At 37.9% G+C, this 16,453-nt stretch overlaps 1 protein-coding gene across 5 annotated transcripts in view; it reads right to left on the bottom strand.

Annotated features, from left to right (window-relative positions):
- Positions 1-1,214: 1,214 nt before the first annotated feature.
- The window catches only part of LOC108280422 (neuropilin-1a), a 132,989-nt gene continuing 117,750 nt past the window's right edge, over positions 1,215-16,453 (bottom strand). The window contains exon 15 of one of the 5 annotated variants that reach the window (XM_017495375.3): positions 1,215-4,261. In XM_017495375.3, the coding sequence (XP_017350864.1) occupies positions 3,984-4,261 (278 nt within the window). In that variant the 3' untranslated portion in view covers positions 1,215-3,983. Of the gene's footprint in view, positions 4,262-11,377; positions 11,701-16,453 lie in introns of those variants that run through there. The other 4 variants (XM_017495370.3, XM_017495372.3, XM_047162618.2 and 1 more) reach the window with 4 other exon arrangements.

Genomic DNA, 16,453 nt, shown 5'->3' with positions numbered 1-16,453 from the left:
GATATGTGCTGGAACATTGTGTTCAAACCCCAAATCAAATGTGTTGGGAGTGATATGGTGTCAATTTTCTGTCATACACCAGCTGGGTCTATAAGTAAGACCCTTAAACCCTTAATTACAGGACTAAATAAATGACTGATCCTGTACTTTGACCCTTAATTGAGATATATGAAAAAGGAATTATTGCAATGTGGTAAAACAAATGACCAGTAAAGTGATTCTATTATCGTTATCAGTTGTGTTAATTTCATCTAGTGAAGTGGCATTTGAGGTGAATCAGGTGGGTGGTCAAAGATTATTTGTCATGAGTATGTCTTCTTACTATGCTTTGCTTTGTCCCTAGCATGTCTACTTAGTTTCCTGTCCAGTCAGTACTCATGACTCATTTACTATGTGTTAACTGAACAAAATCCTAATAATGTGACTATCCACCTTCCCACTTACACAAACCGACCTCTGTAAGTCAAATAGCGTTATATGATAATCTATGATTAAGAGAGAGCGGTTCTAAAATGATGAATGTGGTTAGTATATGACCCCATATCTACATTACGTAATTCTCTATTGCACATAGACATTCTCTGTTTGTCATCCCAGTACTATAGAATGCAGGTTTTGAACTTTTTTAAAAGTGTATATTATATGATAGAACGTGAAGTAGAAAATATTTTGTCTAGAAAGTAAAATAGCTAAAAAATAAAGAAAGTTATAAAAAGTGTGCTGTGTTCGAAGATTATTTTAACTATCAATGGTAATGGTAATTGGCACAGACCTTGGATTTACTTTGGAGTGTCAATAATTCTAGTTCCTAAATCAGAATGACTTCACTAGAGTATGTACAATTTAGCATAGCAATCAGACCATATGCTTTTCCTATTTTTTTTATGGGATTCATTGTAATATGGTTTGAAGATTTTGAGATATAGTACCCTGCAGCATTTAGTATTAGCCATAACTATTAAAGAAAAAAGATATTAAATAAATAAATAAATAAATAAAAATAATAATAATAATAATAATAATAATAATAATAATAATAATAATAATAATAATAATAGAATACATCAATAATCAAATGCAAGTTTTAAAAAGTAAGTCTTGAGTTGAGCTTTAAAAATGTCAAAGCTATATAAGCTAACACAAAGCAATAAGAGTTTTTTTTCTCCGCTTTTCACCAGGTATATTTTTTAAAGGCAGATATAATATTTGTTCTTTAAAAGCAGACAAGGGATTTGTCATATTTGGAAATGTTTTGTTGTTTTTGCAGTGTGATTATCTGTATCAGTTGAGCATATTATTCATGGTATAGTGATGTCATATTTTCTAATTATGCATTCTGCATAAATATGCAATGTGCATTGCGTCTCTGTGTCACTACAAAAATGGTAGAGTTCATGATGATTGAACGAACACAAACACACACAAACACACACACACACACACAAACCAGACTTACAAAAACACATTTTCACTAGCAAAAATTTTACAATGCAAAAACATCATCATTTCATTTGATAATTTCTTTGGAATGTAGTAGTCATTTAATGAATTTGTGTTACAGTGAATTAGATTAAGACTGGACAGTGGTTTTCTTGTGTTTCTCCTGAAATATAAAATGTTATAAATGACATCATAAAAAAAACCCCCAAAAAAACCCAACTAAATTACTTTTTTTTTTAATAAAAAAATGATAAATTAATTAGGTAATAAATGTATGACTGTAAATTGAGTAATGACTGGTTTGATGTAAATTATATTCAGTTATTTTGGCAGATGACAAAAAATGGAAATATATATAGTTAGTTTACATATACCTTATAGCCCTGTTCACTGAACACAGGATAACTGCCAGGAGGCTGTTTTAAAATGTCAATACATGTCAAGACCTTTATCACAAATACACATGGTGACATTATGAACATATAAAATGCCTATGTCAATGGCAATTGCTCCCTTTGGAACCTTCTTGAAAAATTTGTCTCACTCAAAGATAAAGCTGTGTATTTAGTAGAAACCAGCTCACTTGGTGGTTAAACACAAAAATGGTACAGTGCTAGCTCAACCATTAAGGCTCACAAAGGCATTAAGGTTGGGGGTTCAAGCCACAGCAACACTGTTGAGCTCTTGAGCAAGGCCCTTAAACCTCTCTGTTCCAGGAGCACTATTTCACAGCTGACCCTGCACTCTGACCCTAAATTGGGGGTCAAGCTGGGATATGCAAATAAAAGAATTTCACTGTGATGTAAATTTTACGTGACAAATAAAGGCTTCTTCTTCGAAAGTGCATGTATGCGGATTCCACTCTAACATCAATGAGTTTAGCTGAGCCACTACTGATGCTGGGACAGAAGTCTCCTCCATGCTGTTGCTCGGCTGGTGATTCTCCACTGGGCAAAAAGACCCTTCTAGGTGCAGCCACAGATAAAGCATCCTCACTTGCTTCAGAGAGGAAGGAAAAATCAGCTCCTGGCCTTGGCCAGGCACTTTGCCAATGGGCATGATCTATCATGAGTGTGGTCTCTGCTTCAGCACTATGGCTTTCAGTTGAGTCATATCTAATTCTAGGCATCCAGCTTGTAAGAGATTCCAAGCTCTTTTTTGCCTTTTATGCTGATTATCATCCATCATCATCAATGCCAGTTTATGGCAAACAGTCTTTCTGGGCTGTGGCACTCCGATCACATCTGACTGCAAAATTGGTTCCGCTATCATGGTTCCACAATGATGTAGGTTAGCTAGGCCATAGCAGCAACCCAGAACTTGGAAACCAGTAAGGCTTTTGCTAAGGAGACAGAGTGTAAATCTCATTCTGCGTTGATATGAGAAGATGGAGGAAAAATTCTCTCCAGTCTATATACGCAAGCTAATGGAATTTGCACACAAGTCAGCATCAGGAGTGTGGAATTACGAGGGCAACCCATTCCACTACGTTTGCAGACTTCTCATGAGACATGATACCCAGATGAAGGCTCAGCATGCCAAGGGACGATGGAGGGTAACCTGCTCAGGTCTATATATGCATGTTAATGGAACCCATTAACTTTGCAAGCTCTGCAATGTGATGTAAGTGCCTCATGAATTTAACTGAAGAACTTATGAAGTTTGAATGAAAACTAACACCAGCTTTGGAAGACAGGTTTACCTGTAGCTTAAACCATAGTTTAAAGCAAGCTGTTTTGCAGATAGCTTGAAATAGCATGTGTACATGCAAGAAGAAAGTGGACAACGGCCACTGATGATGACATTGTACAACATCATACAGTCACCATATGACTTTGTGGTAAAGGCCTCATGTGTGCTCATGTGAACAAAAAGGTATCCAAGTGTTAAAACATTGCCCCCTGGTGTTAAGAGGAGTTAAATAGAATTGAACAAATGTGGATTGGTTATGTGGGAGGGCAGAAATATAGAGTCAATTGACTGCAGACCTTGACTGGGAACAGGAATTTTTCAGATGGTGTTGCAATTTGATGTGACCTAAGTGACTTTACTTAATTTAGCTAATAACATTAGTGTCTGTATATAGCTTAAAGGAGATAACAGCACGAAAGGCTCACAAAAAAATAAAAAAATAACTTTTTTTTGTTGACCTGCAGAGTGCAATGGCAGTAGGAAGATGGGGAGTGTGGTGAGCTCAAATGTAAAAAGGAAACAAAAATATCTAAAAAGGCACTATTTAAGTTCCACATAAGCCACATGACTCTCAGACACACATGCCTAAACATGGTTCTTTTCAAAGTTCCACAAAAATAATTAAAATGCACACATTTACAGGGGATAAATACCTGCATCCAAGTATTAAAAATGTGGGGAAAAAACAGGCCAAGCAACCAGACGGTAATTGCCAGTAAACTGTACATTATCTTTTCTTTAGAGCACCCTCTGGAGGTCAGTCCTTCTCACTGAATATCCTGAAAAAACATGACTCAGGCAGTCACAAGGTTTCATTAAATGTTCTCTTAGAATTTGCATAGCATTGGCCCTTATGCCTCTGTACATGATTTCTGTGCGCTCACTTTCTCCTTCTTGAGCTTGAGGCCATCAACCAGCTCAAATTTGTAGTTCTCAAGGGCAGAAGTGGTTTGGTCAGGATTGTGGGAGCAGGCACAGAAGAGGACTACAACACACACAGCCCCTAGCAGCACACCCACGGTACTCATCACGATGATGGTGATCAGAATCGGGTTCAGTGTCTTCAGCATAGAGCCACCCTGCTGCCTGAACCTCTGCACAATATCCTTAGAACTCTGCTCATCACAGTCTGTTTTGAGAGAGAGAGAGAGAGAGAGAGAGAGAGAGAGAGATTTTGTGAATTTTAAAAGCCTTTTATTTACATGCTTTTAAAAGCTACAAAGACTGGCTGCTGTCCTGCTAACAAGTCACATGACACCGGGTAGGGAAAATGGCTAATTGGGCCCAATTTGTATATTTTCACTTAGGGGTGTACTCACTTTTGTTGCCAGCGGTTTAGACATTAATGGCTGTGTGTTGAGTTATTTTGAGGGGACCGCAAATTTACACTGTTATACAAGCTGTACACTCACTACTTTACATTGTAGCAAAGTGTCATTTTTTCAGTGTTGGGTGTTGTCACATTAAAAGATATAATCAAATATTTACAAAAATGTGAGGTGTACAGGTGTACTCACTTTTGTGAGGTACTGTATAATCCTTTTTTGACCATTTTTCTTTTCCAAATTAAAAAAGAATTTAGACAGTGCATCCATACATTCCGCATTCTGAAAACACGACCTGACCAGAGCTCCTTGCGCAGTAATGTCTAGCAATTTAGTCAATAAGCTCTTTTTGGTTCTTAAATTTTCCATGTATACTTGCCTTCCTGTGTTTTTCACTAACCCTTGAAGCTCTATTATCTCATTCTCCAAGGATTTCATATGCTGAGTTATTTCTCTCGTGACATTGGAGGTATACTGTTGACACAACTGTTTTATTTGATTGAAAAGAAAACTTTGTCCTAAAGTCACTCCAAAAGTATTTAAACATCTCTAAAATGAATATCATACAATAAACTGGTGTTAAAATGCCAATACACATTCTTATGCTTGAGTTTACTCACATACAAAGTAGAGAGAACCATACAATGATCTGAAAATCCTACAGGTATAATCACACAACTTCTAAAAGAACTTAACTGGTGTTTAAAACCATAAAATTTTTCCAATCTAGGCAATGAGAGCATATTATTATAGGTGTGCACCCAGGTATACTGTTTTTTGCAATGTCAGCAAGATCAGAGGAATTTATTAATTCAACTAGCCTTCTGCACGATGGCATATGGGGCTCTGCATGATTCCTGTCTATATCAAGCTCCATATAATTAAACCCCCCCCCCCCCCCCCCCCCCCCCGAATTTAAAAAATCCTCAGTCACAATTCTTCAGAACATCAATACAAAAATAACATTCTTTCAATGGCTGCAGTAGGTGCATAAACTAAAATAAACCACCTATTTTCATACTGAACTTTTAAAAGCCTACCCTTTATAATTATCAACAAGATAACAATAGGGAACGAAATTACGGGAAAAAAGAATAACAACTCCCTCACTGGTCGACGTGTTATGACTTAAAAAAGATTACTCATCAAACTTCCTTGCCCATTCAACAGAATTACTTGTGTCTGTATGGATTTCTTGTGGGCGCACGGTGGCTTAGTGGTTAGCATGTTCGCCTCACACCTCTGGGGTCCGAGTCCCGCCGGGGCCATGTGTGTGCGGAGTTTGCATGTTCTCCCCGTGCTGCGGGGGTTTCCTCCGGGTACTCCGTTTTCCTCCCCCAGTCCAAAGACATGCATGGTAGGTTGATTGGCATGTCTAAAGTGTCTGTAGTGTATGAATGAGTGTTTGAGTGTATATGTGATTGTGCCCTGCAATGGACTGGCACCCTGTCCAGGGTGTACCCCGCCTTGTGCCCGATGCTCCCTGGGATAGGCTCCAGGTTCCCCGTGACCATGAAAAGGAGTAAGCGGTAGGAGATGGATGGATTTCTTGTGCAAAAACTGCTTAACTATTTCAAAAAACAAAAACCTTTTACACCTTTCCCTTGCTCCATTTAAATTCAACTAAGCAATTTGAAATTCACTCATAAATAAAAATAAAAGTATTAATAGATAGTATTAATAATATTAATAGCATGTACATAAAAACAAAGGTCTAAGGTTGACTATCACCCTTAGATTGTTAGATTATTATCTAACATAACATTTAATCTTGTAAGAATTTTCTTAAGACAGTATCCCTCCTGTTCAGTAAAGTCCCCTTCTGCCATAAACCCCCTTGTTTTTCTTATGAACTCTTCCACATCCGGATAAGACTCGTCAATCCTGACATTTCTGGCATATTTGGTTTTTTCAGAAAAGCTTTGATATCATCTACGCTGTATACACAACTCAAAAAGCCACTTTGATTTAAATTACAAGTGAAAGTGCAGTCAGATGATTCGCTCTCACTTTCCACATCAATAGATTTACCTCAACTAGAATGTCTTTCCTTTTGCATGAGGGCAGGTCCGCCATCTCTTTTTCCGGGGCACCTTAAACACATTCTCTTCCGTTTCCATGTGAGAACTTTCATCCTCAACTTCATCAGCTAAAGACTGATCAACGCTATCCAGCGACACATTGTTCTCATGTGTATCCTTTTCACATAAATCTGACTCAACATCAGCTTTCTCTTCCTCACCTGGTTTAGCACAGACACTCTGGTGAGAGGGGCCAGCCTCAGGTGTCTCCACTTGAGAAGGTACTGCTGCGCCCTCTCCTGGTGTCTGGGCCCCATCCACCCCAACACCCTCTCCAGCAGTAACCTCATTACCAGCGGCCTCATCAGTATCATTACCATTCGTGGGATTGACACGTTTTTCAAGACAAGCCCGCACCAAATGACTAGTTAAACCATACCCAAAACACTTCATAGTTGTAGCATAAATAACATAATTTAAATCATCCACAGTTACGTTTAGTGTCAAATCCAGATCATTATTATATTTCATAACCATGTAAACAAATCATCTAAAAGACACAATATTCTTAAAGAGAGATGGATTTACTTGTTATCGCTATCTTCTTGATCTGCGACACCAATTTATCATAGCGAGATAGCGTTTGGGCAAAAATCTCATCCTTAATAAAAGGCGTAACATTAGACAACATGACTTTCTTAGAAGGGGTCGACTAAGCACTAAGGTGAAAACACCATCAAGCACAACTCCATTGTCAACCACTTCTTTGGCCAAAGCCACCATTTTCAGAAACAAAACGATGGCACTATTCATACGGGCTGCAGACAGAATGTTGTCATGTCCAACAATCTCCCCCTCGGCCAAACTAACCTCCTCAATGCTGGTGGTAGTGGCTACTTTTTTTTAAGCATGCTGCCGCGTGAGGGAATCATACTTCCTCGTACCTGAGGCAGCCATGCTCCCAAACCACAGAAAAGCGAGAACAATCACACACACACACACAACATACAAAAGTAACTTAGATCCCCTCAGAAAACAAAGACCAAAAAATATTTTATTTCTGAAGAAACAAAGATAGAAAAGAGAACAAGCAAAATCTGGACCAGTGGCCTCCGCCACGCACACACTCACTCACTACCGCTCTGACGCCACCCACTCACTCAGTCCATGCGCACATGAGAGAGTGACAAATGCTTTCCATTCCAGAGAACTGATCCCTAGACAGGTTGTCATGTTGCTTCCTGTTTCAATTGTCATAATGGCAGAGAAAGGGTTGTTATATTCAGCGGAGGAGATGGAGTTGAGTAAAGAAGGCATTTAAATTAAATGGCCACAACTTGGGCAGCTGGTATGAATGCTAGCAGGGCTAAACCCTCTGTCTTTCACAGCCAGAAAAAAAACAGGCAACATAAGGTTGCTTTTTCTCCCCTCATCAGAATATTCACTGTTAACAAATGTCTTAAAGTGGACTATTTTGCATTTTTGTGGAACCGGAGTGTGAGCAACAGCACCACCAACAGTTGCAAGAAAACCACACATAATGATATGAAGCAGCATGGGTCAGGCAGATACTAACAAGCCTACAGAAGTAGATTCATGCAACCTATCACTGATAGTCATGCCAGGTCATTAGATAGATTTTAAAGTCAACTGAATTGACATTACATACCTGAAAACAAACTCCTCTAAATGTGCTGCATTGCAATTCTTTTTCAGTGGCTCCACTATGGTTCAGTCTGAGCTGTGCACAAACAAGAGGACCAAGCTTCTAAACCAGGGGTCTCCAAATGGGGTTTTGAGAGAAACTCTACTTTTGTTTCATTAATTATTTTGTGAATTAATATTAGAAATATTAAAAGATGGACTTTGTGTGCTATAATATGAAAAGTCACTGGGAATCACAGTCAAACAAGCCACATTTAAATGAAGAGTGTACATGCTATTTTAATCACCTTCAATTTTGGAATTCAGCACTAAAAGTGGAAAAATTTTCCTGCCCATCTACCTCTGCCAAACAAACTAGTGTTGTGTCATGCAAGGAGTTAGCCTGCAGAAATCAATAAACAAAGACAGGCAGAGGTCAGGCAAACAGGCAAACAGTCCAAACAAGGCAAGGCAAAAACAAGAGGTTGAAAACAAGAACAAGGCCAAAACCAGAACAAACAAACACGATATAAGGCTTGGTAATGACAGAGACAAGGCAACTGAGCGTATAGTACTTCGCCATGAGTGAATGCATAGAAAGTCCTTATAACTTGTGGTTGTCACTGTGCTGTGAATTGGATGCAGGTATGCATGATTAGAATGGCAAGTTTTCTGGGAATTGTGGTCCATGGCAGCCATGTTTGTGGGCCACAGTGCAGGATGGGAAATGTAGTAATTGGTTTTCTGTGATATGACAGAACCCCCACCCCCACCAAAGTAGCTTCTCCCAAAGCGCCAAAATACACTCCCTCCCCCGGTGGTCCTGGCCCTCTGGGTAAAATTTTCACACAGCCCCTCAGCCAATGCAGGCATTGCCAACAAGTAGCAGGTTCCTCCAGGAGTCGAGGAGCAGATATGAGGCTGGGGCTGGTTTGCCAGGGTCAATAGGCAAGAATGATGCTTGGGAACTTGTGTCGTCAGTTTTAGACGGAGGTCTTGACTTGGTGGGCCGTCTCATCTGCCTTTCTTGAGTGTGGAGCAAAGTCCTCAGTTGGTTACGGAGGCAGAGCGACGTCCTTGGCTGAGCAGGGAGGCTGACTGTTGTTCTTCACCGACTCTGCCAGCTGAACTCGGATGGCTGTGTCATCAGTCTCAAGCCTGAGCATAACTTGGTTGGTCATGATGTCTGCTTCAGGCCTGAGGAGAACTTGGTTGTCAGTGTCAGCAGATTCGGGTGTTAGCCGAACTTGGTTGTCCATGTCAGCAGACTCGGGACAAAATATGCAAAGGCTGAAGGTCCTTTTTAGTACAATTAATGCCTTTCTAAAGCCCTCTCCTAGTGTTCCATTTGAGATTTCTACTGACCTGTGTGATTAGTTTGAAATCATTGTAGTCATAAAATTGAGGGTCTTCAGTCTAACATACCATCTCATAGTTCTTCTCTAGAATCACCTCAGTGTCAGAGCTCTTTGTCGTTTGTGAGGGAAATTATTCATTTTTACTTATTCATAGTTTTGTTCTTTTCATGATGATCTGAGGATAACGCCTAAGAAGGCCATGTGATGTCACTTAGATCAATACAGAATATTTATCTGCTTACAGAGACACAAACATGTTCTTCTGTTCAAAGTTCATCTGCACATCTTCTAAGACCCTGAAACAAAGCCTGTTTGAACTGCCTCAAACTGCTTCTTATCAGTACACAGAAGTGTGTCATGCTCTGCGTTTCATATATATAGTACTGGTTCAGCACAAGCACTTTAGATGCTCTCGTTATTCTATCCTGTATTAACCATCTTTCTGTAATAAACCATTTTACCTTCAGAGGACGAGTCTGCGAGTGTTGTCTAATTTCCACGATACGTTTTTTTTCAACCAGTGTCTCCTTCCAGCTTTCTGATATTGTTTCTAGTATGAAGCCCTCTTTCTGCTTTTTTGATGTGCTGCCTTCACATATTTTTAAAGAGGCTTTTCCTGCTTTGAATCCGGTTGTGACCGCTATTATTAATAGCCCTCTAGTCAATGGGGCGGTGCCTGCCACTTTTAAACATGCTGTAGTACAACTGCCATTAAAAAAGCATCAGCATGACATCAGCATGTCATGAATAACTACAGACCCATTTCCAAACTATCTTTCATTTCAAACGTCTTTTAAAAAGTATATTCTCAGATTTCTTCGTACCTGAGTGCTTTTAAAGTTTTTGATTCATTTCAGTCCTGTTTCAGGGAACTTCACAGTACTGAATCTACTTTGTTGAAGGTTACTCGATATCTGATGATATCTTACTTACTCTTGATTCAGGCTCTTGCTGTATTTTAATCTTGCTTGATTTGAGTGCAGCATTTGACATAGTGGATCATGATATCATTTTGCAAATGCTTGGTGGTGATGTAGCTGGGTTTCAGGGGCCTGTGCTGGAGTGGTTTGTCTCTTATCTCAAGGAGAGATCTTTTTCTGTTAATGTAGGGAAGTGTTTCTCATCCTGTGCTCAAATGCACTATGGTGTTCCACAGGGTTCCATTTTGGGTCCTCTTCTCTTTTCTCTATATATGCTTCCTCTAGGTCATATTATTGAGAGACACCACTTATCATATCATTTCTATGCCAATGACACTCAGCTTTATCTTCCTATGTAAAATAAAACCTTCTCTGTGTCTAGTTTGACTGTCTGCATGACATTAAGCGCTGGATGGACGTTTTTACAGCTAAACAACGACAAAACCGAAATAATCATCTTTGGTCCATCAGCTCTGTCCTCTGACATTGTCAGTCAGCTTGGTCTCCTCTCTTCTAATGTGCATGTGTCAAAAACATTGGTGTCATTTTTGACTCTACACTGTGCTTTGATAAGCAGATTAGTGCTGTGGTAAAAAGCAGTTTCTTTCAGTTAAGATCTATTGCTAAAATCAAGATGATGCTCTCCAAGAAGGACCTCAAAACTGTTATTCATACGTTTATAACATCTAGGTTGGACTATTGTAATTTGCTCTATCTGGGCTTGCCCAGAACAATTATTGATCGTTTGCAGTTGGTACAAAATGTGGCAGCCAGATTACTGACTGGCAGTACAAAATGTGAACACGTTACACCTGCGCTCGTTCTCTTCACTGGTTGCCAGTCAAGTTCTGTGTTGATTTTAAAATTTAATTCAATTCAATTCAATTTTATTTGTATAGTGCTTTTTACAATGGACATTGTCTCAAAGCAGCTTTACAGAAACATATAAACACGGGATACAGATTTTAAATATGCAAATTTTTCCCAATTGAGCAAGCCGGTGGCAAGGAAAACTCTATAAGATGTTAAGAGGGAGAAACCTTGAGAGGAACCAAACTCTGAAGGGAACCCATCCTCATCTGGGTAACAACGGACAGGGTATATGAATGAATGAATAAATAAATTAAAGACAACAATGGACAGTGTAAAGGTAAAGGAAAGTTCATTATGGTTTAATATGAAGTTTGTTTGGCCTTAGAAGCAACCGTAGTCCCAGCAACCACAGTGAGTGTGTCCATCTGGAATTGGAGTAGATGAGAGCTCCATTCAGAGGTAGGGCATCCGAACGAATCAGGCAGGTCTGGAGGGCAGAAAGGATCAGGATCTCTAGTAAAATTGTGTGTTTATCTTTTTGTCTTTAAAGCTTTGCATGGACTTGCTCCGCAGTATATTTGTAATCTTCTCACCCCATACACTACTTCAAGACACCTTCGACACCAGTCAATTACTGCTCTCATTTTCTCGTTCATGTCTTGGCTTTCTCCATTGCTGTTCCTAGGCTTTGGAAAATAGTCTTCCTCTCGACATCAGATCTTCCCCTTCTGTTTCTGTGTTTAAATCTTCTTTGAAGACTTATTTGTATTCTTTGTTTTAATTGAGGTTATAAATTTTTCTTTAGTCTTATCTTTGGTTTTTGCTTACTCTTAATTTGTTTTAATTCTGTTTATATTTATTCCACAGCATTTTGGTTTCAACATTACAAATCAATAAACTAAACTAAATTAATTTTTGAGTGATTACCTCTATGTATTGGCATTACCATCTTTCTGTTATGGCACACAAATCTTGGTGGATTTGCTTGTTTGCTTAGAATCATTATCCTTTTGAAAGGTCCTCTTTTGGTTCAGATTCAACTTTCAGACAGATGGCCTCACATTATCTTTGAGCACTCTGATATGATGCAGAATTCATGGATGAATCAATGAATGCAAGCTGTTCAGTCTATGAGGCAACAAAGCAACACCAAACAATAACATTTCCACCACCATACTTCACAGTTGGTATGACGTGCTTCTCCTGAAAAGCTGTCTTTAGTCTGCGTCAAACATGTCTGCTGTAACTGCGGCCAAACAACTCTACCTTTGATTCGTCTGTCCAGAGCACGTTATTCCAAAAGGCCTAGTCTTTGCCTGTCTGCTCATTGACAAACTGTAGTATTGCTTTATTGTTCTTTTTAGACAGCAAAGGCTTTTTCTTGGCATGCCTCCCATGCAGGGCAAATTTGTGCAATATTTTTCTGATTGTAGAAGCATGCACTTTGACACCAACAGTTGCAAAACTTACTAGCAGATCCTGTGATTAAATTTTGGGGTTCGTAGAGACTTCTTTCTTCAACAGATGGTCTGCTCTTGGACTGAATTTGCTGGGACAGCCAGTTCTGGACAAATTGGGAGTCATTTGAAATCTGTGCCATTTGTAGTTGATTCTCCTTACAGTGGAATTATGTATTTCAAATGATTTGGAGATCTTTTTAAATCCCTCGCCAGACTCATCCAGGTATCCACAAACTTTTTTTCTGAAGGCCTTGCAGAATTCTTTAGATCTTGGCATGATGACACCACACACCTCAATAGCAAAGGGAACACCAGACACTAGATGTGAGTGGTTTACATAACACCTTCACTCCCTAAGCAGGTTCTAATCACTGGCACCCAATCTTGAATACCTGATTCTAATTTTAGGAATTTGAGCTCTCATAAGTGTAAGGGTGTACTTAATTTTTCCACATGACTTGTTTTTGTTCATTTAAATGGTGAAAATTTCAAAAAATTTGATAGTATATCAAATTTATTAATAGGCACTGTTTTAAAGATTATCAAATGTTTGCATGTCAAAAAAGCCAGCAATTTCCATGGGGCGTACTTTTTTTCCACATGACTGTATATAAACATTTTGCACATTCTTGTTCCTTAGACTTAGAACTTAATCCGAAATGTAATGCTCAAGATTGCTCACAGTTCCACGTTTAGGGTCAAGTTATAATGGGAAAAGTTCATGTCTCAGTGTTAATTTTTAGCGGGTACCTGGGTACGTATAGTGTGCATGCAGAACATTTCAGATTTGAGATTTCACTTCCTCTCCCTGAAAAAAAAAGAATCATTTAAAAAAAATCCCCTTAATTTTGGGTTGAATGTCTCTGGTGGGGGACCAGATACAAACCTGAAATTTTCATAGAAATAAGTACTCTATAGTTGCATTCTACAGTACAAAGTTTGAATTTGAGATTCCACTGGTTACAGACCTTGGGCTTTTAGAAATCTGGGGAAAAGTCTACGTAATCATGCATTTTGAGAAATGAACAGATGTAATACAAGCATAACAAGTAAAACAAATGAACAGTATTTTACAGTATGTTTATACAGTCATATGGGCTTAGGTGCTGATCCCACATTTCCGATGGAAATGGTCGAGCACCCGTGGAAAAACACGAGAGAGTCTTCATTAATTTTAACCAATCGAATAATCTACTGAAATTTGGGAACCTCTCTGATTGGTGGATGTCGCAGGTCGCAATATCTACCATGCATATTGTAAGTGAACACGCTTAGTGTGTATAATATGTTTCTTATAGCCTATAGAGGCTATAAATATGTTTTATGTGAATTTCTTGTGTCTAGGCTCCGTTTTTTAACTTAAGATCTGGAGCAATTTGAATTGTTTGTTTAATTTTAACTAATTGTTGAGTAAGCTTAACGTAGTTGTCATTTGCTCATGTAGAGCTGAATTTAATAAAAATTAAAGGCGTAAGTGTTTCTATCCAATTGTAATTCAAATCTTATGTGCATAATATTTTGTCTTAGAAGCTGTTAATTTGTTATGGCTCTGTTTTTGTAACTGAAGATCTGGAGCAATATGAATTATTCACTGGATTTTAGCTAATTGTTAAGTGAGAATGTTAAAATGTTTAATTTATTATTTGTTCATGTAGAGCTGAATTTAAAAAATAATAATGGCGTATGTGTTTTTAAACACCCTGAGCATGCACAATATTTTTATTGGGCCTATAGCCTCTATAAGCTATCAATATGTTTCATGTGAATTTATTGTCTATAGCTCCGTTTCTGCAGCTGAAGTTCTGGAGCAAGACGAATTAGTTGTTGGATTTTTAAATAATTATTGAGTAAGCATGTTAACTGTTTTAAGTTATCATTTGATTATGGAGAGCTGCATTTAAAAAAACTGAAATGAGTAAGTATAGAAGCTGTCAATATGTTTATGTTTATATTCACTGTTTTTGTAAATTAAGATCCGGAGCAAGATGAAAAATTCATTGCGATTTTATATATATGTATATATATATATATATATATATATATATATATATATATATATATATATATATATATATATATATATATAATATATATATAATGAATGTTGGACGTTTCTACATAAAAATAAATATCATAAAGAGCAGTAATCTGTTGTAAATGAAACAAAGTCAATATTTGATGTGACAAAAGAATAAAAATAAAAATAAAAATAGTAAGTTTTATTGAGCATCTTGCAGAACCAGCCACAGTTCTTCTGGAGACTTTGACTGTCTTTGCACTTGCTTCTTGTATTTTAAGCAAAACCCAGCAGCCTTCATTATGTTTTGTTTTGTTTTTTTTTTGTCTGAAAAGTGATCTCTTACATAATGTACTGCTTTCTTTCTTGACATAATTTTTTTTCTGTAACATTTAATTTTGGGTTAGAAAACTAATGCTTGGGAATCTAAAATGTTTTCTGTAGTGACATGATAATGTAGAAGTCATAAAATAAAAAATCTATAACAAAGGTTGTACTAAAAATATCGGGTGCCTAAAACTTTTGCACAGTACTATGTGTGTGTGTGTGTGTGTGTTAATTTTTTTTAATGGTGGACAGAGCTTGGGGTCACAGTAAATTTATAATGTCCATTTGGGATCGTTTGCCTAAAAAATGTGGGAACTGCTGGCCTACACACATTGCATTGCCATTTAGTCAGAGTGCACAAATAAGAGCTTCAATGGCTAGGTTCCTCTCTCTCCACCATGAATTGAAAGTAACTCACATAAGACTGTACTGTGTACATTGTTGTTGTACATAGTTTTAACTTTTCTGAGTTTGAAACTTTGTTACAGTCACTTTAATACAGCACTATTTGCGAATCTCCCCTATCTCTTTGACTTCTCTCTCATTCAAGCCCAAAGAGCTGAAACCCTATTGTAATTGTAAGGATTTTTTATTATTTTTTAGGGGTTCAAACCTAAAGGGCTGAAACCCTATTGTAATTGTAAGGATTTTTACATTTAGGGGTTCAAGCCCGAAGAGCTGAAACCTTATTGTAAGTGTAAGGATTTTTATTATTTTTTTAGGGGTTCAAGCCTGAAGGGCTGAAACCCTATTATAATTGTTAGGATTTTTACTATTAGGGGTTCAAGCCCGAAGAGCAGAAACCCTATTGTAATTGTAAGGATTTTTAGGGGTTCAAGCCTGATTGTAAGGATTTTTATTATTCTTATTTATTTATTTTATTATTATTATTCTGCCCTAAAACTGATTGTGCAGACCAAACCGTAAGGCCCAGAGAGCTGAAACTTTGAGCTGAAATGTCACAAAGTTTCGGCCAGATTGGCCAGATGGTGGGGCTATAGTGAGCATGTTTAGAAAAAAGGCCATAACTTTTGAACCGTTTATCACAGAATCAAGTGTCTTATCTATGGAATCCTTGGGACCAGCCGAACAAAATGTATATCTGATTTCATTGCCACCTATAAAAATTTTCTGCCATCTTGGATTTTTTGTAAAACCTACTTTTGCAGGTACTCCTAGGTTTTTTGTCCGATCAGGACCAACACAGTGCCAAACAATTACAAAAAACATGAAACTGGCTGTAACTATGAAACTATTGAAATAGAACTATGGTAACTATTGATTTAATTGACATCAATATTAGCAAAGAGTCTTTGTCTCAGTTGCCATGAGCACATTCATGTATGTTGAAAAACATGGCCGCCATCGGTCAATCAAATTTCAATAGCTATTAGGCAAGATTGCTGGGCCTATTTGACACTTGGTCTAAGAGGGTA

This window comes from Ictalurus punctatus, chromosome 20, assembly GCF_001660625.3.
Source record: "Ictalurus punctatus breed USDA103 chromosome 20, Coco_2.0, whole genome shotgun sequence".
In the NCBI taxonomy this organism is placed as follows: Eukaryota; Metazoa; Chordata; class Actinopteri; order Siluriformes; family Ictaluridae; genus Ictalurus; species Ictalurus punctatus.
The sequence above is the reverse complement of the archived record's forward strand: the minus strand, read 5'-3'. Positions and strand labels throughout refer to the sequence as shown.